The sequence below is a fragment of the Heptranchias perlo genome, chromosome 18 (genome assembly GCF_035084215.1).
Source record: "Heptranchias perlo isolate sHepPer1 chromosome 18, sHepPer1.hap1, whole genome shotgun sequence".
NCBI classification, from domain to species: Eukaryota; Metazoa; Chordata; class Chondrichthyes; order Hexanchiformes; family Hexanchidae; genus Heptranchias; species Heptranchias perlo.
This window is the reverse complement of record NC_090342.1, coordinates 50,494,126-50,521,206: the sequence shown is the minus strand read 5'-3', so window position 1 is coordinate 50,521,206 and position 27,081 is coordinate 50,494,126. Positions and strand designations below refer to the sequence as shown.

Here is a 27,081-nt window from a genome sequence, read left to right as displayed (position 1 = left end):
GATTTCTCAAAGTTGGCTGTTTAAAACAGCATGCAATATTGGATGTGCGGCCTTGAGTTTTAAAAGATTAAAACATCTGAAACCCTTGAGCTGCCTCACAGTAAGTAATTGGCTGTAACTGCATCTCCTTTCTGTAGGTTAAGAAAATGGTCCAACTCAGCCCAGTTCATTTTTTTTCACCATTGTGTATTTTTGTACACAAGATTTGCATCTGAACTTATGTCAGATGGTAGATTTTTATTGCTGGGGCATCTCTTGGATTATCCCAGTTTTTGTCCTGATCCTTCTTGAATACTTGATCTCCCTCATGGTTTCAAAGCTTGCTGCCAATGTAGAGATTTGTACCAGAAATGACATCGGTAGAATGTGTAAACCAGGGACCCAGATGTGACTCCTGTGGTGCCTTGGCAACTCACTGCCATGTACTGGAGCCTTGTCCATTGCCAGGGACTTGAACCCATCAATTTTTCCATATTCAGGATATGGAAAATACTAAACTAACTGTGGCCATGTTCTGAATTTGTTAAATGTGTTGGGAGTGATTTAGGCTATTTGCAACCTCCACCACACTTCAAACTGTCAAAGGGTTGTCTGTTGCAGGGTTTGAAAAGATTGAATGGAAAGGCACAAATTGGGGGAAATGTGTACCTTTTTAATCCCATGGATTAATGGCATTGTCAAATTATACTCAAACTTCCAGGGGAGCAGAATGTTGGATGGTGAAGATATAGTGCAGTCCTTGGATCAGTGTGGTTTTGGAGAAACTCCTGTGGTTTTTTATAGGTGTAGGATTCTACTGTGGGAATGAACATTGTGACCTACAGTACCAAAGGGTTTACAAATGTCCTGGGTGCAGATGCCTCTTTGCCAGATGTGAGTTGGGTAGCCTTTCTGAAGTTCATTGGTTTCCAAGATTGGTCATCTACCACAGCCTACATCTCCCAGGTCTGGTAGTAGTGAGAATCAAGATTGTATCTAGGCATTATCTGAAGAAATAATGGTACATGTTAAGTGACTTCTTTTGATAAGTGCATTCTTGCACTCAAACTGGATCTAAACCTTTTTCTCCATCTTTTGAATTCATGGAAGGCAATAGGATGTACTGATAGAAGGCATTCATTGGAGCTCTTGGTACCAAAATATGACTGGGTCACTTTTCTGTTGAGTAAAACCAATCCATGTATTGGAGACTAGAGAAAGTGGCAAAATACAATGATTACATAGTGAAAGGAATGAAAATGTAACTTGTATCATTGCCTTGCAGGTGTTCAATGTGAATGCACCTCTGCCTCCACGAAGTGAGCAAGAAGCAAAATCAGATGCTCCATATTCCCCTGTCTATACTCTAAGTTTGATTACAGCCAGTACTCAGACTCCACCGCAGCCCACATCTCTTCAGTCTTCACATATTGTGGAGCAAAATGCACTAACACAAGACTCTTTAACAGGTATTAAAATTGTAGATATGTTGGTAATGGTACTATTGGAGTATTGCTATCTAGTGTACTTAAACATCTGGTAGTAAATATCTTTTGGGGTTTAACTTGTAGTTACTGATCCATGGATTAATGGCTAGCAATGACTACTGTTTTCTTTCGACTTAAGAACCTGTCGTGAGGTTGAACTCTTGTATTTCTCAAGTGGCTGTAGATCAAGATTGTGCCTATTTGGAGATGCCTGGTGTTACTGCTTTTGTAATTTTAAGCTATAAAGATTTTGTACTTGAATTTTGAAAAAAAAATTACCTTAGCTTTGTTTCCAATCAGAAGAAACTACATCTGTTGCCAATGGGACCCCGGTTTTTCTACCCCACCATCAGCAAAATAATACTCTGCCCAGACCAAACCAAGCCTACTTTGGGAGCCGAGGTGCAATACGGGGAGCTGCACGAGGTGGCAGAGGAATTGCTAATGCGTACCGTAGCTCTAGCAATGGATACAAAGGTGTACAAATAGGTACAGTATAGAATCTCTTCAATTAAGGTGTGGCACAGAATGGCTACTTCGATGTTTTCATGAAAACTGACAGGTGTCAGCTGTGGCTCAGTTGGTAGCACTCTCGTCAGAGGCCATGAGTTCAAGCCCCATTAGAGAATTGATCACATAATCTAGGCTGACACTCCAGTACAGTACTGAGTGCTGCACTGTCAGAAGTGCAACTCTTTTGGATGAGTCATCAAACCAAGGCCCCATCTGCCTCCGGTGGATGTAAAAGATCCTATGGTGCTATTTGAAGAATAGGGGCATTCTCCGGTGTCCTGCCCAATATTTATCCATCAAAAAAATCTCATCTGGTCATTTATCTAATTGCTATTTTGTCTCATTCTCAAATGCCTGTTGTAGTTCTCAGTGTGGATTGCAAAATTTACTTCTGAGAATACTGGTTGTGGTCAACCCTGAGCAAATTTTATTTTGCATTTGGCATGTAACATGTTTCTCCTAATGCTTGTGTTGCTTCACAAAAATGTAGATGGTCTTCAACAATTGAGTGGTACAAAGATGAATTCTGATAAGAGATATATGGGTGCAGTTCAGGGTGGGATGTTTACTGCCCTTGGCTAAACTGTCAAAGTAACTAGAACTGGGGCTGTTGCTCCCTGCAGCACATGAGCACTCCCTATGTCAGGTGGTAGTGGCATGACAACATCCAGGCAGATACCCAAAGTCTGGACATGACCTGTGTGTGGGGAAAGGTGCGGAAGGGAGGTAGGCAGGCATTACGCTCTGCATACACTCAACTTGCTAGTGTTAATTCTGGAAGACCAGGCTAAGGGGTGTCTTAAGCGGTCTTCACCATTTCAAACCCATTCATAGTTTTAGATGTGAAGATGTTTCCACTTGTGGGAGCCTGAAATTAAGGGCTATAAATATAATTACCAATAAATCAAATAGGGAATTCAGGAGAAACCTCTTTATCCAAACAGTGGTGAGAATGTGGGACTTGCTACCACAAGGAGTAGGTGAGGCAAATAGCATGGATGCATTTAAGGGGAATCTAGATAAGTCACATGAGGGAGAAAGGAATAGAAGGTTGGCAAGTAGAGTGGGAGGAGGCTCTTGTGGAGCATAAACAAGTTGGGCTGAATGGCCTGAGTTACATATTACATAGAATCTACAGCAATGTGTCATTTCAGAGTGCCGCACATTAAAATTCAGTGGTCTACTGTAAGAGTCCAATCTTTGCACCTGCTTTTCCTCACTTAGCTCTTCAGTTCTCAGCAAAGATAAATATAGAAAGCTACTCACTGGCTTATTCAAGTAGAGTATATAAGGGAAGCCTGAATTGGGTCACATACATGTCCTCTAGAAACTTAGTCATGGAACTTGGTTCAAACTAGCATCTTCCCCTCCAACTGAATTTTGGCACATTGATGTACAATTACACATGTTTTAAGCAGCAGTGATCCCAAGTTGGTTCTGGATTTGTGTGATGAAGTGACAAACCCCATACATATTTGAAGGCTCAAACAGGAGGGACTCAAATTTTGAAGTAATGTGTTCCTACAGATGGGAAGAGCTTAAGCAATAGTTGTCTTTGTGACTGAAGTATGTGGTGCAACAGGTCTCCACTTTCAAAATGAAGGTGTTGTGCAAGAATCTAGCTTCTAATATTGGTATTAACATCAATTATTGAAATTGTTAACTATCCTACATTGTGTTCCATTTCATACTGGGGTTGAGACCTGCAGGAACATGTGGGTAGAGAGTTGATGTTGTCTCCACATGGCTCATTGTAGAGTTGCAACTTGCCATTCACATTGCTGGTCTGTATGGACCTTCGACTGCAAGGAAGAGTTGCAGCTACAGTGAATGCATCAGTAGGCTGAGTGCTTGGCCTGCCTGTGATGGGAATAAGAGGCAGATTTCAGTAGCCACCCTTGTTCATGGCTGTTTTAATATAGTTGGCAGTTCTGAAATGAACCTGCTGGGTGCTGGTCAATGTTTCTATAGGATTGTGTGCTTGCCTTCCTTAGTGCTGGCCTTGCTTAATGTATCACTGGAACAATTCCACACCTTAATACAATGCAATGGGACAAAATGGCAACAGCATAACATCCTGTGCTGTTAAAATTGTTTATTTTATAAGGTTTCTACTATAGTCAACTTTTAAGATGTCCTTTTGATGCTCCCTGTATTTTTTGAGACTTGGAATATCTTTCTCATGTCAACTTCTCTGGCTACCAAGCTGAGATTGCAGTGCCTGTTGGTTGCAGAGTTCACTAACATCAGTGCTTTTCAGTGATAGATCAAACAACAGTTATTTTTAACAAGATGACATCCAATCAACTACAAAAGTAAACTGGATCTGACTTGGTGCAATGCTCAATTACAACTTGGTTTGGACATTGCAATTTTAAATTTCATTCAACTTTTTTGCTGAAGTTGCAAGGACACATTTTGTAGTGCTTTGCACAAACTTGTGAACAGTTGAAGACCAACTACAGTAGCCACGTTTGACCATACAGACTGATTGTCCAGGCCATGTAAAATAGCCACATCCTAAAACAGATGTTCAATGAACTAGGTTATACCCCATTTCTCATCAACCCTCCAAATAAAGCAGAAACAACCCAGACCTAACGCTCATATTAGATTTAGTAATGAGCCTGAATTAAGTCAAATTTAATAAGGGAACACCTAGCTAACAGTGACAATAATGATAGAATTCAATATTAGGTTTGAGGGAGAGAAGGGTGAGTCACAAACCAAGGTTTTAAATTTAGGTGAAGCTGCTATTGGAGGGATGAGCAGGAATTGACCAATCGACTGATAATCTGTAGTTTCCTCCATTAATAGTTCTGAACAGTGGGAGGTGTTAAAGTATTTATTTGGTCGAATACAAGACCTGTACATATCCTTTTAAATGGCAAGAGCTCTACGTGTGCAATTAAACAACCTTGGTCAAGGGCAGTGAGTATAAAACTAAAGGGCTTGCAAAGAACAGTAGGAATCCTGCAGACTGGGAGAGAAAGCACAGCAAGGGATACAAAGTTGGAACTGCAAAAAGGAATGAGAAGAAACATGATCAATGACAACATTGAAAGGTTTACAAATAAATGAAGAGGGTGGCTAAGAGTAATGTGGGCCCCTTATAACAGATGCAGGTGATCAGACTTGCTAAATGGCTACTTTATCAGTCTTCACAGTTGATGACTATTAAGTACCAGAGATGCCAGGAAAACTAAACATAAATCAGAGGAACTAACTAGATTCAATATATTTTAAGTGATTGAGAAACTAATGAGATTAAAGAGACAAATCTCCAGGACTTGATTTCAATCCCAGGGTATTAAAAAGTTGAGGAAATTATTCCTCAAACTCATCAGGAATTGACACCTGGATTGGAAAACTACCAATGTCCTTCCTTATTTAAGAGGGGTAGAGATAAACTAGGAAATTATAGGTACATTAGTCTGGTGTCAGTTGTGGGGAGGTTACCAGAATCTGTTAGGGACATGGTGACTGGTGAGTTCATTTGTCCAATAAGCTCATCAAAGAGCCAGCATGGAATTGTAAAGAGGAAGTCATGTCTAATAAACCTAGTTGAATTTTGAGGCAACTAATAAGTGTCTATGGACTGCCAGAAGGCATTCAAAAAGGTTCCACATAAGAGGCTGTTAACAAAAATGAGAGCATGTGGAATTGGAGGCTATCTATTGGCTTGGATAGGGACTTGGTTAGGAGGTAGACAGAGTAGGGATTTTTTTTTTGTTTATAAGATGTGGGTGTCGCTGGCAAGGCCCGCATTTATTGCTCTTGAGGTGGTGGTGAGCCACCTTGAACCGCTGCAGTCCATGTGAAGGTTCTCCCACAGTGCTGTTGGGGAGTTCCAGGATTTTTGACCCAGTGACTGAAGGAACGGCGATATATTTCCAAGTCGAGATGGTGTGTGACTTGGAGGGGAACATGCAGGTGGTGTTCCCATGTGCCTGCTGCCCTTCTACCTTCTAGATGGTAGAGGTCGCAGGTTTGAGGTGCTGTCAAAGAATCCTTGGCGAGTTGCTGCAGTGCATCCTGTGAATGGTACACACTGCATCCACAGTACACCAGTGGTGAATGGAGTGAATATTTAGGGTGGCGGATGGGGTATCAAGCAGGCTGCTTTGTCCTGGATAGTGTCGAGCTGCTTGTGTTGGAGCTGCACTCATCCAGGCAAGTGGAGAGTATTACATCACTCTCCTGGCGAATGGAATGCTGGCCTTTATATCTAGAGTGCAAGGGGGCAGAAGTTATGCTGCAGCTATACAAAACCCTGGTTAGACCGCACCTGGAGTAGTGAGCAGTTCTGGGCACCGCACCTTCGGAAGGACATATTGGCCTTGGAGGGAGTGCATTGTACGTTTACTAGAATGATACCGGACTTCAAGGGTTAAGTTACGAGGAGAGATTACACAAATTGGGGTTGTAGTCTCTGGAGTTTCGAAGGTTAAGGGATGATCTGATCGAAGTTTATAAGATATTAAGGGGAACGGATAGGGTGGATAGAGAAACTATTTCCGCTGGTTGGGGATTCTAGGAGTAGGGGGCACAGTCTACAAATTAGAGCCAGACCTTTCAGGAGCGAGATTAGAAAACATTTCTACACAAAGGGTGGTAGAAGTTTGGAACTCTTCTGCAAATGGCAATTGATGCCAGCTCAATTGTTAAATTTAAATCTGACAGCTTTTTGGCAATCAAAGGTATTGAGTGATATGGGCCAAAGGCAGATATATGGAGTTAGATCACAGATCAGCCATGATCTTATCAAATAGCAGAGCAGGCACAAGGGGCTGAATGACCTACTCCTGTTCTTATGTTCCTGACTTGTGCCTTGTTGATGGTGGAAAGGCTTTGGGGAGTCAGGAGGTGAGTCGCTTGCTGCCAAATACCCAGCCTCTGACTTGCTCTTGTAGCCATAGTATTTATATGGCTGGTCCAGTTAAGTTTCTGGTCAGTGGTGACCCCCCCCAGATGTTGATGGTAGGGGATTTGGCAATGGTAATGCTGTTGAATGTCAAGGGAATAATGGGTACATACTCAAAGTGGCAGAATGTAACCTAGTGATGTCCCAGGGATCTGTACTAGGGCCACAGCTTTTCACTCTTAATGACTTGGATGAAGGATTAGAGCTGTAAATCCAATTTTGCCTGTGGCACAATAAATAGTGTAGGTGGGAGCAGAAAGTTGTAGAGGGACATTGGGCAAAACTGTAGCAGATGGAGTTCAATTTGGGACAGTGAGGTCTTTGGGCCTAAGATGAGTATTTTCTAAATGGTGAGAAACTAGGAACTGCGGATGAGCAGAGATTTAGGGGTCCATGTACAGAAATCTCAAATCTAGCAGACAGGTAAATGTGGAAATCCAAAAGTTGTGCTGCTTTGCCATTAACATGGTAGAAACAGCATCTCGCTGTCTGCTTCACTGAACAGTGTGATGCAGTATTTGCATGGTAGATACAAACTAACTTTCAAAGTTAAGACTTGTCCATTTCAGTGTAAGTACCCTTTTAATGTGATCAGTGTTAATTACTGCCAGTCAACCCCTCTGGCACTGAATGAACTATTAAGTGTGGAGTCTCCTTCCTTCAGGTATTAGTTGTTAAAGATTTTAAAATTAATCTTTAAATCTTTTTTCTCTTTGCCTAATTTGACATTGAATTTACCCATTCTAACTTCCTTCAGTCCTTGTACTGATGTTATAATCCTTCAGTCTGGTTAAAGACACAGTTGGTTGCCCTGTTCACCCAGATGCTTTGCCTCATTTCCATCTCTCCTAAGAACTTGTGGCTCAAAATATCAGATTAAACAGCTAAGGGAAAGTCGAACAGTGGATTCTATTCGAAGCCCTGCTACAACAAATTTTGAGCCAGTATATTGGGTTTGGCTGCAGTGAGCACTAGGCACACTCAATTTCCAGCTTTTGGTACTGCAGTCCCAGTTGGATATAATGTCCTGGAGGGTGCTTGCAGTTGGTTTTCCCTTCTACCCATGACAGACTTTTTTAAACTGACACCCTCCTGGATTATCTCCTCAAATTGTCCCAATTAGCTGCTGCTGCCTCCTTTACAACTGAGCCTCACTCCAAATTGGTTTTCCTTTTCTCCTCTTCCTTTCCCCCCTTCCTCCTCCTCCTCCTGCCAACACTGGACAGCCTCTCTGGCTTTTTTTAATTGATTCCTTTTTGAAGCAAGGCTTTCCTGGCTTTGGTTGTGTGCAGTTTTTGTCTGCTTGTTCTTCCAAAGTGTGCTGTGATCTTGATGGGAAACTGATTGTGATAGCAGCTGCTGCCAGTAGGTGACTAGGGCCTTGTAGACCTCTATCTCTCATGTTCTCTTCTCTTCCTTGCCCCTCTCTCAACTTTCATTTCCTTTTTGCTTATGATCAGAAGGTTTTACAGGCCTTTGGAGCACTTCTGTTGCCCAACAAACTGAGTTCCAATGGTCAGCTTCAGCAAAAACCAACCAATCAGTCCTCATTACCTATTTTAGCTTGTGTATTTATCTGCAAGTCAGTTTTTTTCCTGCTGTGGCAGAGGCTTTTAAATCTGTTTCTCATGCACAACTTTTTTCCCTCTCCAGTCTTGTGTGGCTCACCTCTTTCCTTTCTGCAATCCAAATGTAAGGAGTCTTACAACACCAGGTTATAGTCCAACAGCTTTATGGAATCATGAGCTTTCCTCCTTTGTCAGGTGACTAAGGAGGAAAGCTCTGAAAGCTTGTGTTTCCAATAAAGCTGTTGGACTAAACCTGGTGTTGTAAGACTCCTTACATTTGTCCACCCCAGTCAATCACTGGCATCTCCACATCATTCTACAATCCACACATTCCTTCCACAAATCAAGTGGGAGGACTGCAGGATACATCAGTGCTGGGATAGTTTTTAAACAGACTGGCACAGCTTTGGGACAATGGGTAGCAGATGAGCTGAACCATAGGCTGCTGGCAGATAAATAAACTTGTATGTTAACTGCAGGTTTTTTAAAAAAAAAATCAGATTGAAGAGGCCTGAAAAATGGAAGAAATATTTGGCCACCAATTTAATTGGGAGCCCTTCAAAAAGCACTGGCATCCCCCTCAGTTTTTTGCTTTGCACACTTTTATAAAGCCTGCTGTATTCTCTGGCTTAAAGAAACTTGAACACTAGTGACCATGTGTTTCTTCACCAGGATTTGACAACTACAGAGGAATTCCCATACATGGCAATGGAACATATGGACCGTTTCCAAATAGAGAGTACCCTGGGATGCCATTTACTCCGAGGGTAAGGAATGTCATGTGCCATTTAAAGAATTTAATTATGGTCTAAATTCTCTGGCCCTCTTGCTGCAGAATATTCTAACCAGAGAGTTCACCAGCTTCACTAATTTTGTTTCACAAGAGGAACCAAGAATTTTTAAAACATGTAAAGTGAGAATTTTGTTTAGGATTGATAACTATTTTATGTAATTCAAGTTAGAATTGTAGAAATTGCTGCACAGGAGGCTGCCATTAAGCTAGTTTTGTGATGGTGCTGAATTGGAGCTATACTAATCTGATTTCCCCACCTTTCCTGTTTTTTGGTATCCCTCTTCAAATTCTTAACTAATCCCCATTTTAAGTTGTTTCGGAACACTGTCCTACAAGTGGGGCCATCAAGATATGGTCTGAGGACTCTAAACTCTGTCCCACCCCTGTCACCAATTCTGGGGATAATCTTTTTAGTAATACACTAACATTTGTCCACATAATTTTGGAAACCGTGGCTGTTTTTCCCTCCTCACCAATCTCTTTATTTGAAGCTTGAAAAGTTGGGTCACGTCAATTGCATTTCATTCCTGTCATTCTGATGAATTAGGAACATGGGAATTGCTAGATGAAAGACCAAAAATCCATCTAGTTTGCCCTCTACTATCCTGGTAGTTGCATGATGCAATGATAATAGAGTTGTTGACTGATCATAGCAGTCAATTAGTGTACAAACCCAGAGATGAGGGAAGTGGTGGAGAGCTTTGGGTCCAAAGTCACCTGATCCTCCCAAGCCTGCTACACTTACCACATGTATCTCAAATTACCTATACTGTATCCCAAAATGTTTTCATTATCCTTTCCATGGCTCTAATCTCCTTCCTATAATGTGATTTCCAAACTGCAGCAATACTCCAACTGTGGCCTAACCCATGTCTTGTACAACTTGATCCTTTCTTCCTTGCTTTTATATCCTGTACATAAACCCAGATCCCAATTGCCATTTTAATGGAGTTCTGCACCTGTCATTCCCACTTCTTGAATATGTTCCTTTTAATGTTGCCATTTAGTGAGTTATGCAATGGTAAATGGAAGTAACACTTCTCTCAACTCATGGCCTTGAAGCAGATACTGAAGTCATTTACTTCTGGCTGACTTGCAATGCTATGTTTGCAGCTGTAGTTAGTAGCACTGCAGCTATTGCATAGACTTTCAGTAGTTTTTTGTTTTAGATCTAGTACTTCAGGAAGAGTCTTTGAAAGGCACTAAAATGTTGGCCTGATCCAAATATTAAGAACTTGAGACATCATGACCAGATCTATTTGCTCTGAGATGCCCACCCAGGGACTAGGATAGTAAACTAATGGTATTTTGATAGTTACATGGAAATGGTTTTTGCTAGCAAACTTTCTGAAAAAGTTTAGTAACATCTGCTTCAGAATTTCTCCTTACCTCAAAATTAGAACAGGGAAGGAATCAATTGCTAGATCCAATTTTTGAGGACTAAATCCCTGGATATTGAATCTTTGTGAAAGACTTGGCAGACTGCATGGCTATTTAAGGCAAACCCACTATGGGGTTTGACTAAACAGTCATTGTCACAACATAATACAACTCACTATAATGGTATGGAAGGTCAATAAATTTCTCACCAAATATATTTTCCTTTTTGGAAAGTAGTTGAGATACCATGTATTGGTTTTTTCACTTTTAAAACTGATCTTTCATTCCCACCCCCCTGTTTCTTGGAGGGGGTGAGAAGAAAATCTTCATCTGGGGTACTTACAATTTTATTGAGTTTTAGGGCAGGTTTCTGCAGTGTGTGCTTCACAAATGAAACTGGGGCAGGAATCCCTGTAGAAGCCTTTGTGACTAACAGGACTGAGGGCTTTCTGTGGGAAGCTTGGAGACTGTCTTGTGACTTTGTAATGTTTGTTTAAGGTTGAGCCTCCACTTAGCATGAAACACTGGACTATATTTTTGCCAATGTATGTGACTGGCTTCAGTAAAGCCTGAGAATCCATACTGAAGACTTCAGTTAATACCCAGCATTATAAGACCTGTTACAATAAAGTGGCTTATTACATATACAGATGGAAGGAAACATTAAATGCTGCATTGGGTATTTCTGGGGAGCAGACGTCCCAAAAAGGCACTTGATCCTGAGCAGTGAAGTTTCCTGTTATTTTGAAGTAGAGCACATCACAATCTTTAATCTAGCTACTGCTGGCCTGCTGTGGGCAGTGTCCTAGGCCCAACCATCTTCAGCTGCTTCATCAATGACCTTTTCCCTCCATCATAAGGTCAGAAATGGATGTTCGCTGATTGCAGTGTTAAGTTCCATTCACAATCCCTCATAGTGAAGCAGTCCGTGCCTGCATGCATCAAGACCTGGACAACATCCAGGCTTGGGCTGATAAGTGGCAAGTAACATTTGTGCCAGGCAATGACCATCTCCAACAAGAGAGTCTAACCACCTCCCCTTGACATTCAATGACATTACCATTGCCGAATCCCCCACCATAAACATCCTTGGGGTCACCATTGACCAGAAACTTAACTGGACCAGCCACATAAATACTGTGGCTACAAGAGCAGGTCAGAGGCTGGGTATTCTGCAGTGAGTGACTCTCCAAGCCTTTCCACCATCTACAAGGCACAAGTCAGTGTGATGGAATACTCTCCACTTGCCTGGATGAGTGTAGCTCCAACAACACTCTGAGCTTGACACCATCCAGGACAAAGCAGCCTGCTTGATTGGCACCCTAAACACTCACTCCCTTCACCACCAGCACACAGTGGCTGCAGTGTGTACCATCCACAGGATGCACTGCAGCAACTCGCCAAGGTGGCTTCAACAGCACCCCACAACTTCTACCACCTAGAAGGACAAGAGCAGCAGGCACATGAACAACACCACCTGCACGTTCCCCTCCAAGTCTCTCACCATTCCGACTTGGAAATATATCGCCGTTCCTTCATCGTTGCTGGGTCAAAATCCTGGAACTCCCTATCTAACAGCACTGTAGGAGAACCTTCACCACAAGGACTGCAGTGGTTTAAGAAGGCGGCTCACCACCATCACCTCAAGGGCAATAAATGCTGGCCTTGCCAGTGACTCCCACACCGCATGAATGAATTTGAAACCATTAGTGTTTTTTAATGTGGTCTGAAAATTCTCAACTTCTCTAGTTCTAGCCACAAGGTATTGTGTACATAATTTGGCACAAATGTTTGGAGTGCAGAGCCACACAAAACTCTATTCGTATCCTAACTTGCACCATCCTGTTCACCCATCATCCTTGTGCTGTCTGACCTGCATTGGCTCCTGGTCTAGCAACAACTCCATTTTAAAATTCTCATCCAGTGTCCCCTCTCTTCCCTATCTCTGAACCTCCTCCAGCCTTACTACCCTTCAAGAACTCTGCATTCTTCCGATTCTGGTCTTTTACGCATTTTTTTCTTCTCCCTTCAAGGCACTCCTTAAAACCCACCTCCCTGACTATGTCCTAATATCTCATGGCTCGGTGTCAAATTTTGTTAATGCTCCTATGAAGCATCTTGAAATGTTTACTACGTTAAAGACACTATAAATGCAAGTTGAAGTTGTATGGGGTGGGGGGGGGGTAGTTAATTGGATGGCTTTTGTGCTGATGAATGTAGGCTGTGGTGCAGAGCAAGGACATTAATTGAACATATCTGGATTTTAAAAATCTAGCGTTCTTCAAATTGCAACCATCAAATCCAGTCCAAGTTATGTGGTACTTGGATGCCTTGATTGTTATGCAACATATTTAACTAATAATGTTTGCCCCTTGCAGGAATCTGGTTACCAGCAGAACTACAAACGTGGTGCAGGAGTTGGTGGGCCTCGTGGGACCATGAGAGGTAATTATCTAATAGATGATATCTGTACTTGGAGGGTTCAGGAACCCCCATTCTTAAATAGCCTATTGGAGGTCCAAAACCTAAATAGGTTAATACAAAATGGTATCTTTATAAATCTGGTAAATTAGAGCACAAGTGTAGTGTTAAATTCCTTCAGAAAAAGGACAAAAATGAGGGAGTTTGCCAGCTTTTATTGACTGTCCCTTTTTCTCCACTGCCCCATGGTTTTTATTTGCCAGATGTGGCAGCAGCTACAGTATTAAATCCTAATTAGGTGGGTACATGGTATCAAAGGCCTTCATCTCCATGCATAGCTCGGTCAGACTTGAGGTGCATCCTTTTTTGGAAAGGGCAAAATAAATTGAGTCCAAAAATCTATCAACTGGTAGTCCCATTGCATTATTTTCTTTATCTAGATGCAGGTGAGTCTGGTTTTAGATCCTATTTGTACTTATTCAGTCTATACTAGCTTGGATAGTAGTAATGAAATATTTTGGCAAAAGCTGAGATGGAAGCATAGCTTCTGAGGTTTTCTGGTTAGAGAGGATTACAGGCTCCAATTTGAACAGATACTTAAATCTTCCTGATATGACTGGCTGTCTAGAAGTTGAAATGGCTTTTTTAAAAATCCTATTATCGTAGCTGTTATCAAGTATAAAATGGGGCTGAACTTGTGATAAAACCTTCCTGTATATTCTCACCGATCCAATGAGGTTAGTTCTTCTAGGGGCACAAAATAATAGTAGACCATTCCCCTCCTAGCTCCGTCAGTTAGGAGTTAACTATTTGCAAACATTCTTGAATAACAAGCAGCCATAATCTGCAGAACAAATGTGCACATGCCAACATTTGCTTAGTTTAGTAAAGGTCAAATTTTTTGACACTTGATGCAAAATCAAGTTGTAAATTTTCAGACCAGTTGGTCTGTTGACAGCTCATGACCATTATTGTCTTTTTATTTGCTTATGACATGGAATGCTTGCACAGTAATTTGTGTCCTGGGTGTTATCCCCTCCTTGGGTATACAGAGCTTCCCACTTGGCAGCAAATCTGTAGACTTAAAAAATTTCATAAAATGTGCTGGCAACACACTGGGTCAGTTGAAAGTCCTGCCTGAAACATGGGGCAGTCATCCTTGTCAGATACTGAAGTTGTATTTCCACTGTTTGCTGTCTTCATTCCAGGAACCCACTCCAGTTGCATGCAAGTTTCTGCAATCAGTTAAGGTTCCTCTCCTGTAGTCCTTGGGGTTGATGGGAAGGTTATTTTTGCTGCTTGGTGTTGAGATCATGAGCAGTGTTTTTGGTTTCCCTCAAAAGCACTATTCTAAATACTGGCTAGTTCAATCACCCTGCTGTAGATGCCAGCTCTTTGCTTTAAAACTGTGCATTTAAGTGGCAGATGCTTCCCAGCAGTTTGCTCACCTGCTTACCTTTTGCCTGCTTCCATCTCAACTTTGAGAATGTAATTCCTGTTCCAGGAACATGTATTATTCCTAGCACTATATAGAACTTCCTGCCCCCATGTTGAAACTGTATTTGAGCACCAAATGAAGTTCTTGAATGGCACAGCAGTGTTCTCCAGCTGCATTTAAACTTCAGGGTTCGTTTTACAAATTATCCAGAACTTTCAGGTTTGGCCACTGATCCAGCATCTACTTATTGATCCATGTCCAGTTCACTAATTGTGGCTTTTTCCTCCTGTCGATGCAGTTGTTCAAGCATCAGTCCAAGCTGCAGCAATGCCCAGAACATGGCCAGTCTACTGGCCCCAGTGTTTAAGGATAGCTATCAAACTTCCCTGAAGCTAGTAGTGCCCTCAATTTGAAGTATGTTCTAACATGACTCTAAAATGGATGACCTTGCTGCCAGTGTAGATGTCAGTCTAGTCTATATCCAGGTAAGTGGCTAATATTGGCGAAGGTTAACTGACAAAACATGGGACATTGGAATTGCTGGGATTCTCTCTATTGCAACTGAATCAGCAAACAAGTGCCAAGATATTGGGTGGGGGTACATCTTTGGGCAACATTTGCTGTAATCTAATTGACTATTGCAATATCATGGTTATCTGCAAATTACAGGAAGATTCTAACTAATTATAGAACTTGGGGTTCTAAATATTAATCCAAAGATGGATTGATTTATTCAACAGACCATCCATGTGGTGCAATTGGGATGTTGGCTAGCTGCAGCTGATTTGTAGGATGCATAATTCCATATGAATTGAACTTGCTACCAGTGTAGGGTTTTTTCTGGCCTCCTAGTTTGAGGTAAAGTTTGCACATCTTCATGCCTGTATGGGTGTTCCCCCACAGAAGCAAAATCTAGCAGATCTTGAAGTAATTGGGATTTAGCGGAGAAATCATAAGTTCACCCTGCAGGTGCCTACTTCAGTTGGGAAAAGGTGTCTTAATAGTTCCTTGCTAAATAGCACAGATTTCATGTGCAGGGTTTCAGCTAGTAACTTGAGCCTGATGGCCACAGCTGTCTGTTGCTGTATCCCCATGTTACAGTATCCTTTGAACAACATAACCTTATGCTTTGGTCTTGCAGCACATGCCTATTATCCTAAAAGTTGGACTGTGCTCACCCTTCTGTGATTTGGGCCCAGAATGCCAGCATATTAACTGGATTGTAGTTTGGTGCTTGCCTCCATCACTTGGATGTGAGTTTCCTTTGCAGGATGGGGAACTCTTCCTAAAGGAAGACTGGGTGTAGGGAGTTTGGATCCCCTCTGCAGCACAAGAGTTTCTTGTCCAGCATTTAAAATATTTTGAATGCACAGGGTGATGGATGTATATGCCAAGATAATGACCATGATTTGTATCAATGAACAACCCAGTCTTTTGTTCTCCACCTTTAATCCTAAACCAACACTGGTGCAGTCACTTTGCACTTGTTCTAAACCCTTAAATATTGGGCTCAGATCAAGGCTGGATGCCCTCTGCTAGGTGAAAGTTCAGGCTCTTTCAGTAGGGTTATGTGCAGTTGGAACCTGCTGCATTCCAGAATGAGGCTGGTAGATGTCTACTCTAGATTTGGACTCTTGTTGCTCTACATGGTATGGTTCTTTTGCCCTGTCAAATGTTTCCTTTTCAACAAAGGGATATCTACAGAATTTGGTCAGAGGGTAAATTATGAAAGTCCCTCTCTTGGAGGCAAAAGATGATCTTGAATCTTCTGACTTGGTCAACTGATCAACTAAGGTCACTCTGAGGATTACCTGACTTGGATGGATAGTGGTCAGATACTGCATTGTGACACAACCCACAACTGATGTGGCTTTTGAAAGGGTTGGCTTGAAGAAAATTGGCAATGTTATTTGGATCTGGTTGACCTTTTGATATTGAAGAATCTTGTCAAATGGATTGTTCACTGGTATCATGACTCTTGGTTCAACTCACTATGTGCTGTTTTCTGAAAACTCGTGCAACTTAACCTGCTCAATCATAGCTTCCCTTGTTTTAAGTCCATGTTGGTTGCTGTCCATATTGGGTACTAGTGCAGGATCTTACTGCAATAGTACATCCTTTTTTCTTCCCCCTCAGTCCTGAAGGGATTTGAATTCTGATCTTAGTAAGTTGATGTCTGTTTTCTGGAACTAAGATTTCCTGTGATTTTGAAGTTGCTTTACCTTGTTAGCCCTTAGCAGTTAATTGTACATCCTCCTACATTTAGCTGGGCATATACCAAATGCTTTCTTGAAGCTTTATATTGCAGGTAACCATATTTTGTACCTGTAGGAGGTGAATTTGTCAGAGTAGCTAATCCTGTTTGGAAATTTGAGTTTTTTTTTTCTGAATCCATCACTGAACTAGTTGGGTAGTGGAATTGCAGTTATTTCTTGACTGGGGAAAGTCCCAGTTAAAATGAGGCAATTTCAATTGTCCATTATGAAGTTCTAGGGGTAAATTGACAGGTTTTCTGTTCAAGGCATTGTCCTTGAACAATATATAAACTTCTGAACTGTCAACAAAGTACTTTGCTGCCCTCCAAGTGACATGTAGGTTTTGGTCCTAAGTACCAAATTGAGACAGGTGTTTTGGGGTACTAAGGATCACTCCAGTCTAACTGGATGGAGGTTTGATGAATATTGGACAATGCTCCTGGGGTATGGCCTTTGAAAGATTCAGCTTCTTTCAGTCTACCTTTCATTCTAATGCCAGTACAATGCTCAATATAAAATCTAATTCTGCAGATTGTATTTTTTCCAGCATGTCCTTTCAACCTCTTGATGCAGATATGAATTTGTCCATCAATGCAGATTTTTCTAATAGGTAATTAATCTAAAGTCAGTAAGGGAGGAAGTAGTGAAGGTATTTGTAGAATGTTTGAGGAAGTGTAGCCAATGCACAAAGGGCTTTTGGAAAAAATTGTAAAAACTTGAAATAGCAAGTATGAGAAACAGTAAATGTACTGTGGTGAGAATTGCTGCTTTGCTTCTGAAAGGTTTGTCAAAGCTGGCTTCTGAAGCCTAGAAGAATTATGTAGCTAGAAGTCAATGCTTTGATTTGGAGGAGGGGGGTAAGAGGGTTAAGAGAATTTTTTGATTTTAAATTTTTTTAGATCAGAGAAAATGTGGTGTTGCCTTGTTGATGAGCAGAGTGGGAGTTTTCTCAACCCCAACAGGTCCTAATTACTCGACTGCAGGGTGGAGCGATTCATCTCAGATGAGCAGTCCCGAACGAGACAATGAGCACTTCAGTGGGGATTCTGGACAAGGAGACTCTCGCAGCATTACTCCAGTGGATATGCCAGTGACCAGTCAAGCTGCCACCATCTTGCCAGTGCACGTCTACCCCCTCCCTCAGCAGATGAGAGTGGCCTTCTCCACTGCAAGGACCTCTAACTTTACCCCTGGATCCCTGGACCAGCCCATTATCTTTGACCTTCTGCTCAATAACCTTGGAGAAACATTTGACTTTCAGTTGGGGAGGTTTACCTGCCCTGTGAATGGCACTTATGTCTTCATCTTTCACATGCTGAAGCTGGCTGTGAATGTGCCTCTCTATGTAAACCTGATGAAGAATGATGAGGTCCTATGCTCTGCTTATGCCAATGATGGTGCCCCAGATCACGAGACTGCCAGCAACCATGCTGTCCTGCAGCTTTTCCAGGGAGATCAGATCTGGCTGCGATTGCATAGAGGTGCCATCTACGGTAGCAGCTGGAAGTATTCTACCTTCTCTGGATACCTCTTGTATCAGGACTGAAAAAATGTGCTCCAATAGGTAAAATGCTTTGCACTCTGATCACTATCTTTAAGGGTCACGGTGTGAAATGAGTTGCCAGAGATGACTTGTTAAACTGTCGCAGTGGTTTTCTGGAGTTTGGGTTTGGGTTTGCACTGACTGGGCACTTTAACCTGTGATGCCTTGCTGGTAGAGCTGTGAATATATTTTGTTACAGAATGTTACGTCTTGCACTTGTTGGTCTAAGACAACTTATGTGACTGTTCAAATGGATAGATTCCCTTCCCAAGATATCCTGCTATTTACAATGCCTCATGGTGCCTCAATAAAGATATTCTGCACTGTTGATGGTTGGTGTTTTTGAATGGACCATATAGCTGCTGAACTTTGCATTTTGAGAATTAGAATTGACAACTCTGCATATTAAACAATGAAGCACTGGAACAAATGACAACTATACTAGTGTCTGGAGTAATATGCATTTAATGGATTTTACCCAGTTTGCATCTTTTCAGCTTTGAAATGTCTCTTGACTGACTTTTTTTCCCCCTTTTTCTCACCACTTGCATTTTCACCCTCCTTTCCCTGGAACCATCCTTAGATAGCACCCCTGAACCTCATTACCAATTAAAGGTTGAGGTTCAGTATATGATTGCTAACCAAGCCAATACTCAATTTGACACTGGGTCAAGATTTCCTGAAGTAATGATCCTAATGCAGTTTACAGAATAGGTTCACAATTTACTTGCACATGGTGGGGGAAGAAAAAACAATTTCCTCATGACTTTATAAAACTTAAAACTGAAATTGCAAAAACTCTAGACCAGAGGTCAAAGATTCCTATTTAAACTAACTGGAGAATGCTTGCTTTTCTCCATTATTACTAACTAAGTATTCCCTGACCAGAATGGGCATTCAGTTTTTCTAAGATTAATTTGTATTGGTATTTTAGGGGAAAAAAATTAAAACTAGATTTACCATGCATAGTGAATCTATTTGGCAGGAGTGGAGGATTGATTTCAGTAGTTTTCAGTGTCTCAGCACATGAGAAACTTCCACATCCAAGAATGGGATGAACTGTTTCCTGCTCTTTTACACTGCCCCATCACCTTTGCTTTCTAGACAATGTACTATTTGCTTTCAGGCAACCAAGCTCTCTGTCCACTATATATTCAAACTCCTACACAGGTCACTTGGAGAATTACCAAGTTGACTACTAAATGCTAAATCTAATTTGCCTGAAGGTTGTTCAGTTAAATGGAACTGGATATTAAAATGTCCATCAGTTTGAAGGTGAGATGTGTATTCTAAACAAATTCAAGTCTTGAGGAATTAACATCTGAAGTAATTGAGGGAAGGGGGGGTGGTTTAAAAAGTCTCCATTTTCAAGGCTATTGGGCAGTTTGTGGAAATCCACTTTTGGGGCCTCAGGGCAAAGAGCAAGGGTTGTGAAAGTTAACTTTAGGTCAAAAGCCATCTCAAACCAACCTCATTCTTTGTTATCAGCCTGCTTCAGTTGACTAAGACTATTCAATACCTCTGCCCAAGTTAACAACTTAAGCTTGAATCTATTAAACTTATTTCAGGGAGGGAAGAGGAGGAGATAATCAATTTTGGATTGGTGTTTACCATGCTCTCAATGAGCAAAGCACCCCCTATGTTGACATTGAAGTTCTGGATAGATGCTCTTGCAAGTGTTGCTTTCCTTTCACTCATTGCCTTTCTGCTATTGACATTCGTTCTTTTATTAGCGTTCTCTTTCTGTCGTAAGCATTGGCGGGGTGTACTGGCTGCCTTGAAAAAGCATAACATTCTTTGAGATTCTCGGGGATAAAACAGTGTGCAGATAATGGTACTATGGAATCCTTCATGGGGCAGTCTACCCCTGGACAATCTGCTTGTTCCCTGTCAATAATGCTACAGTCAATGACATTCTTCTGTGCAGAGAGGTTCTCCTTCCTCACTCCATCCCACGGTCCATGGAAGAAGTACAAACCGATGTTCAGGCTACATGGAGCGTTGCATGCTGTTAAGTACCATAGGGCCTAATCTGACTGCTCCCTACGTTTCAGTGCTAGTGCAGTCTAAACTTTTCTAAATCTGTTTTCATAAAGACTTTAACCATTTTTCCCCCCCACATCCTTCTAATATACTAACCATACAATTAACCTATTAAATTTTGACTACACACAACCTGACTTTTTTGAAGGAATCCTAGTCTGTAGGATGGTTGAGCTGTAGCCTGAGGTAGAAAAGTATCAGGAGCCATCTTTTGTAAAGCACTCTAACCCTATATTGGGCTGAAATGAATGAATTAGGGGTAGTCCTTTGTTGGAAACATTGATTTGTATGGGTGGAGAGGGGTTGCTTCCCCCTTTTGGAGAAAGTAACTTTGTCCCCTACAAGTGCTTACATTAGTTACTACTCATCCCAATCTTTTAGGTTCATTGTAGGTTATCTCACCACCTCACAGGAGTCAGGTTACTCTTTTTATCTCACTAAGCCTTCAGCATACCCTCAAATGATGCTTAGTGATATTTGTTCTGGTATCAAACTACAGCTTATAATGGCAAATCCCTCACTAATTGGCTATCAAAAGCACAATTGAGTGTGGCTGGAGCTAACCAAGGAATCATTCTGGTTCAGGTCCTAGGCCATAAAGACTTGAAACATCTTTTTGCAAATTCTGATGGTCATAGCATCTGTCCAGATAGGTCTTAATCATGGGACCTTGACTAAGTGCTGGTTTTGGAGGGGGAGGGAATAATGACCTGGGCAGGTTACCCAGAAAGATCTTTAATGACTTTGTCACAGATGATTAGATTAAGCAGAAAAAGCTGGTGCCCTCAATATTTAGACCTGAGAATTAACTTTGAGGCATTGATGGGGATCGGGCGGGCAAGTGGATTTGAGGCTAAAGATTAGCCATGATCTTATTGAATGGCGGAGCAGGCTCGAGGGGCCATATGGCCTACTCCTGCTCCTATTATGTTCCTATGAGTTGGCACACATCTGTTGAGTATAGGGCCTTCATTGCCTCAGAGCTGGTTTCCAGCTCATTGTAGTGACAGAAATGGGCATAGACAACAGATTAGGCTCAGTAGATATAGTCAGCTTTCATATCAGACTACTTGTGGTGCCCTCTTTGCTCTCTTGTTCCTTATACCCAGCCTTTCCTCTTGTTATTTTGGAAGGGGGATGAAGAAAACAAGTGGGCTGTATCATACCTAGGGTTCAAAATAATGGCATTTATATATAAGCTAAGGATACCAACACGAATGTTATCTCCTGAATGTTATCATCTTGATTATGTCTCACAGACTAGTTACTTTTCTGCAGATCACCTAGGTACTACACCTCAATCATCTTTGCAGTAGATTTAAATGTGTACTTCCACCTCACTAGTTATGGAGCTCCATAAGAATGACTTCAGGTTCAAGATTGAATATCAGCACAACTGTCTGTCTTCCTTTGCTTTTTTTTCTTCTTCATTTCCCCCCACCCCTCCTCTGCATCCAGGGGTCCCTATGGAGTATAGCTGGGATTGCTGTTGGATCATGCTGAGGAGCTCCAGAAAGGCCAACACTGCCCCCACCCCAACTTCCTTTTATTATTTCTGCTAAGGTTGCCTTGATCAACCAGTTCTCCATGCACAATTAATACAAAACCTTTCTCCTGCAAGAAAGCCGTCAGTCAAGAAAGGTGCTTGATGAAAACCCTGCGAGTGGGAATCAGCTGAACAGCAGTATTGCTGGTCTGGAACCTGAAGTGCCTCTTGTGAACTTCTCAGATCCAGCTTTGGAAGGATGCATTTCAGTTCTGTGGGGAAGTAATTTTGCAGCTGCAGAGCCTGGATGATCTGTTGGAGGGTGTCCACTGTAGATTTTTCTTTAGCACGAAAGACATTTCCAAAGAACAAGTGCAGAATAACAGGCGAATCCAAAACTTGAAGACACTATGTCCCATCTCTACTGTACAGAGAAGTTGTGATGTTTTTCAGTGGTGGATACAAAGTGCTCGTATGTCAATTGGGTTGTAGTTCATTTATCTAGTGCTATCATTGACCGGATCCTTATTTCCTATCTTTGAGGTGCCTGGGCGGAATGATTGTCAAATCTACTGATTTGTTGTCTATAAATGGGTGAGCTCGGAGAATTTTAGGTAGTCTGATTCACTTCAGCCAATTGAATACCCAGCATTATGTGCGGTGCAGACTGACTACAGTTATCAGGTATATAAACAAGCAGGGGCCCCTCTGTCTTGTCAGTGCAGCTGCAATACTGCTGTAGATTGAACTGTGGGCATTGTATCTTGTGTTCCAAGAGGCAAGACTTCAGCAACCCACCTCTAGTTTGGTGCGTGTCCAATTTGTACCTGGGGGATTAAGGTTACTTCGCCTCGATAGTCTTACTCAGTCTTTGACATTAGTTTAACCTCCACAAACAAAACTCCCCCTCAGTCTGTTCCATTGTTTCAGCATGACTAGTCTGCCCCTTGTTCTGACCTGTTGTACCATTAGCTGTGATTTATTGTAAATGGCTTTTTGTAACAGTTTAATGATTTGGTCGTCTTACTTTGTCTCTGCCTCAATTTGAGGCCGTGATATAGTGGAGTGGATCTGCATGATTATTGTGGATGTGAATTTTCTTAAAGGGACAGTATCACTGGTGATATTCTCCCGTGGGATGATGGTCATTGCTATTTCTTTGTGGAGGTTGAACTTCTTGCCATCAGTGCTAGGTTGCTTGTTTCTTTCTCCTCCTTCTGCCCCCCTTAGTCTGGGATTGAATTTTCTGGTCATATTTCCTTTGGAAGAGTTCAGACGAGTACAAACAACTGCATAGATAAAATACCGCCCAATTCGCACACGATTCAAACTATCTGAATTCATAGTGTGGTAGTGCCTTGCAATACCTAGATATCCATGCCTTCAACTGCCTAGGCCCTAGGCTCTGGAATTCCCTCCCTAAACTCCACCGCCTCTCTATCTCTCTCTCTCCTCCTTTAAGATGTTTCTTAAAACCTACCTCATTGACTAAGCTTTTGGTCACCTGTCCTAATATCTCCTTTTGTGGCTCAGTGTCAGATTTTGTTTGATAACGCACCTGTGAAGTCTTGGGACGTTTTACTATGTTAAAGGCGTTATATAAATGCAAGTTGTTGAATGTCAGGTGCCAGTGCATTCCAAGTTTCTTCTGGAAAGTTCAGTTACAGTTTGCTCACGTCTGTGGTCCTGGTGCTTATAAGTTTCTTGCTCTCAGAACAGAGGGAACAAATGAACACCAGTCTAATCCATTTCAAACAATTTAGGTTTTTGGTGGTGGGAGAATATTTGGTGATGGAGGCTTGCTTCACCTGGGTTGTAATTGTGTAGGTCGATCTGATTTCCATCAAGATGTAAGCAAGGTTCAGTTTCTTATTAGTCCCCATTGACATGAGATGGAGCCATTCCCCTTGTTTGAAATATATTTGGGAGCAGTATTGTTAGGTTAGATTTGCATTTGCAAATATGGTGTATTGCCTTATGGTAATGGTGCCCACATCTTCAACCTTGTGGAGTCCATGGGTGCATACTATAGAGTCTTGACGGCCAGATGTTTAAATCCACGTTCCCACTCATTTGTATATGCCACAAGCTACTGACCGATCTTGGTGTTCTGATTTAGGATTCGTCCACTGATGAGGCAACAGTGCTAAAATGAGCCATTTCCAAAACCTCCAGGCCCACAAAATTCAAACGGGAGAAAGCAGCAAATAAGGACTAAATGCTGTATGTTGCTTATGGGGTCCAGGTTGGACACTCCTATTGTATGGTATAAAGCTGTGCGGTTGAACAATGAGAAAGGATAAAGCAGAGTTGTAAAGTTGCTTACGGAGGGAGGGAGGGAGGGAAAATAGACAGTTGAGCTTCCCACTTCACCTTGTGGATGGAGAAAGAAGGCAGCCAAATAAATATTCTCCATCGGAAAGGGAATGGTGCACGACAAATCGGCAGGAAAGGGGGAGAAAAGACCATTTCTTTTTGTATATCCGATATTTCTATCTACTTAGTTGTGCTAGAAAGCATCAATGTCAGATCTCACTGGATCGCTACCTCTTTTCATAGAAATTGAGGGATTTAAAATGTTACTGTAGGAGCTGCAGTCGACTAAAACAAGGGCAATTACACAAAGCAGAAGGGAGATAAAAACAGAAAATGCTTTGAAACACTCATCAGATCTGGCAGCATCTGTGAAGAGAGGAAGGTAGGGTGAACTGGTGCTGATGAAAGGTCATCGACCTGAAACGTTCACCCTTCCTTCCTCTCCACACAGATGCTGCCTGACCGGCTGAGAGTTTTCCTGCATTTGCTGTTTCTATTTCAGATTTCCAGCATCTGCAGTGTTTTGCTTTTTGCTTTACAAAGCAGTTGAGATATGGGGTGTGGTGCTGCAATTACTTTGTTCCTGTGTCCAGGTTGGTCTTCACAATATAATCCATGGTCATCCTTACTTGATAAAATAGGCAGATGAAGCCCTTTAACAAAATAATAGAATTTGTAATTACAGTAAGAGATCGTGCTTAAACACTAATTTATTTTACAAGTATTTTAAATTTAAATGTAAAATCAGTCTCGACACCTAAGAAGAACTTCTGCTCTTGATTGCTAGTCATGAAGAACACCATATCTGGGTCCAATTAGTTTATTAATAAGCTACACTATTTCCACTGGAGCTTGATGAGCCCTTGTTCTGTAATCAGTTCTACGTATATTCTTATTATAAACTAACTTTTTCTGCTAGGTACAGTCTGCACAATCGTGTAATACGCCAGCTCCATCATGCAAAAGAACCAAGGGGGAGATGAGAATTTTTTTTTTATGCAGTGAGTTGTTATGATCTGGAATGTACTGCCTGAAAGGGTGGTGGAAGCAGATTCATTAGTAATTTTCAAAAGGGAATTGGATAAATACTTGAAAAGGAATAAATTGCAGAGCTATGGGGAAAAAACAGGGGAGTGGGACTAATTGGATAGCTCTTTCAAAGAGCTGGCACATGCATGATGGGCCGAATGATCTCCCCTGCTGTAAGATTCTATGCAGTGGTGAACTGTTCAATTCAAACTGACAATCTAAGTCAACTTGCTCAGTTGGAATGCTGAGCACTGTGAAATTAGAGAAAAAATCCACGAGGCCGGGGCTCCCTCGCACAGTCATGTTTTCAGTTCACTGCTTCTGATATTGGTCTGGCAGCAGCGTTGTCTCCACTGTTTTACCTGTCCCTTCTTTCCTCTTAGTCACCCTCTTTTTAAAAAACAAATAAGGTTTCATATTTGCAACACTGATAGGAAGAATGGAAAGTTGGATGTGGCTTCACCTCAGCTTTTTTCATTCTAGCAGTAGATCAGAGCGTAATGCCTGCTTGCAGTTCTAGATACTGAACAAGTGATATGTGCATTATGCAAGCAGAGACTTGGTATAGCTGGCAATAAGACTAGGTGACAAACAGCAGTGCCCCCTCAAATTCAGGTAGCAACACTTCAATAATTAACCCTCCGTACCAGGTATTCATTTTGCGATTAAATCTTCATTTTCTTTGTTAATATATGGTGCCTGTAAGAAAGCGTTGGTTTTGTAAAACAGAAAGAAAACAGCAAACTTTGCATGCTCTTCGTATACATCCATACAGAATATTATGTCACTTTGATTAGAACTGGCTGTATAGCTGATTAATTGGAGGGATTCTTGACTTGTGTGAAAAGTTAAGCTTGATTGATACTCCATTGATGATATGGTACAAACAACACATCACTAATGTTCCGTGAAGAAAATTATAAAGCTTAAGGGATTGAAATGTGCATCTTTATGTTGAGACCTGGATGATACATAGATACCCGGACACCTACGCATCTGAATCACAGGACAAAGCATCTGTAAGAATGAAAGACTTGCATTTATATACCTTTCACAACCTCAGGACATCCCAAAGTGCTTTACAGCCAATGAAGTACTTTTGAAGTGTAGTCACAGTTGTCACGTCGGAAATGCGGCAGCCAATTTGCGCACAGCAAGGTCCCACAAACAGCAATGAGATAATGACCAGATAATCTGTTTTAGGTGTTACTTGAGGGATAAATATTGGCCAGGACAACAGAGAACTCCCCTGCTCTTCTTCGAAATAGTGCCATGGGATCTTTTATGTCCACTTGAGAGGGCAGACGGGGCTTCGGTTTAACGTCTCATCCGAAAGACGGCACCTCCAACAGTGCAGCACTCCCTCAGTACTGCACTGGAGTGTCAGCTTAGATTATGGGCCCAAGTCTCTGGAGTAAGATTTGAACCTACGACCTTCTATAGTTAGATTAATTCTCACAATACGGTCCAACGCTGGCATGGCAGAGCAAAGACAGTCAGTCAGAAGTTGTGCAGTCGGACTGTTGCACACAGTACTTGAACACTTCAATTTGATGAATTGTACAAGGTACCCTGAACAGAAAAGCTGAACTTACTGACCTGGGCTCATTTCTCTTTGCAGGCCATGGCATCTTACCACAAATGAGACAGAGGCATGAATAAATTACCACCACAATCAAGTTTGCACAGCTTTGCAGTTTACAATACACACTACCCACAATCTGATGCAGTATACAAACAAAAAGCGTCTTGGTGGTATTAAACACACCCATTCCCACGTCATTTCAGACTGTATTCGGACATATCCTAATCCCGGTTCCCATTGCAGCTCAGACTTCAGGGAAATTGAACTTCATCTGCTGAAACAGTTTGGGAGCTTGAGAAAAACAAAGTGTCTTGAGGGTGC

General features: G+C 41.7%; 1 protein-coding gene across 2 annotated transcripts in view; it reads left to right on the top strand.

Annotated features, from left to right (window-relative positions):
- The window catches only part of caprin2 (caprin family member 2), a 54,191-nt gene extending 27,110 nt beyond the window's left edge, over positions 1-27,081 (top strand). Inside the window, exons 16-20 of one of the 2 annotated variants that reach the window (XM_068000110.1) lie at positions 1,265-1,448; positions 1,767-1,955; positions 9,144-9,238; positions 13,023-13,089; positions 26,797-27,081. In XM_068000110.1, coding sequence (XP_067856211.1) covers positions 1,265-1,448; positions 1,767-1,955; positions 9,144-9,238; positions 13,023-13,089; positions 26,797-26,837 — 576 coding nt within the window. In that variant the 3' untranslated portion in view covers positions 26,838-27,081. Of the gene's footprint in view, positions 1-1,264; positions 1,449-1,766; positions 1,956-9,143; positions 9,239-13,022; positions 13,090-17,657; positions 18,621-26,796 lie in introns of those variants that run through there. The other variant, XM_068000109.1, reaches the window with a different exon arrangement.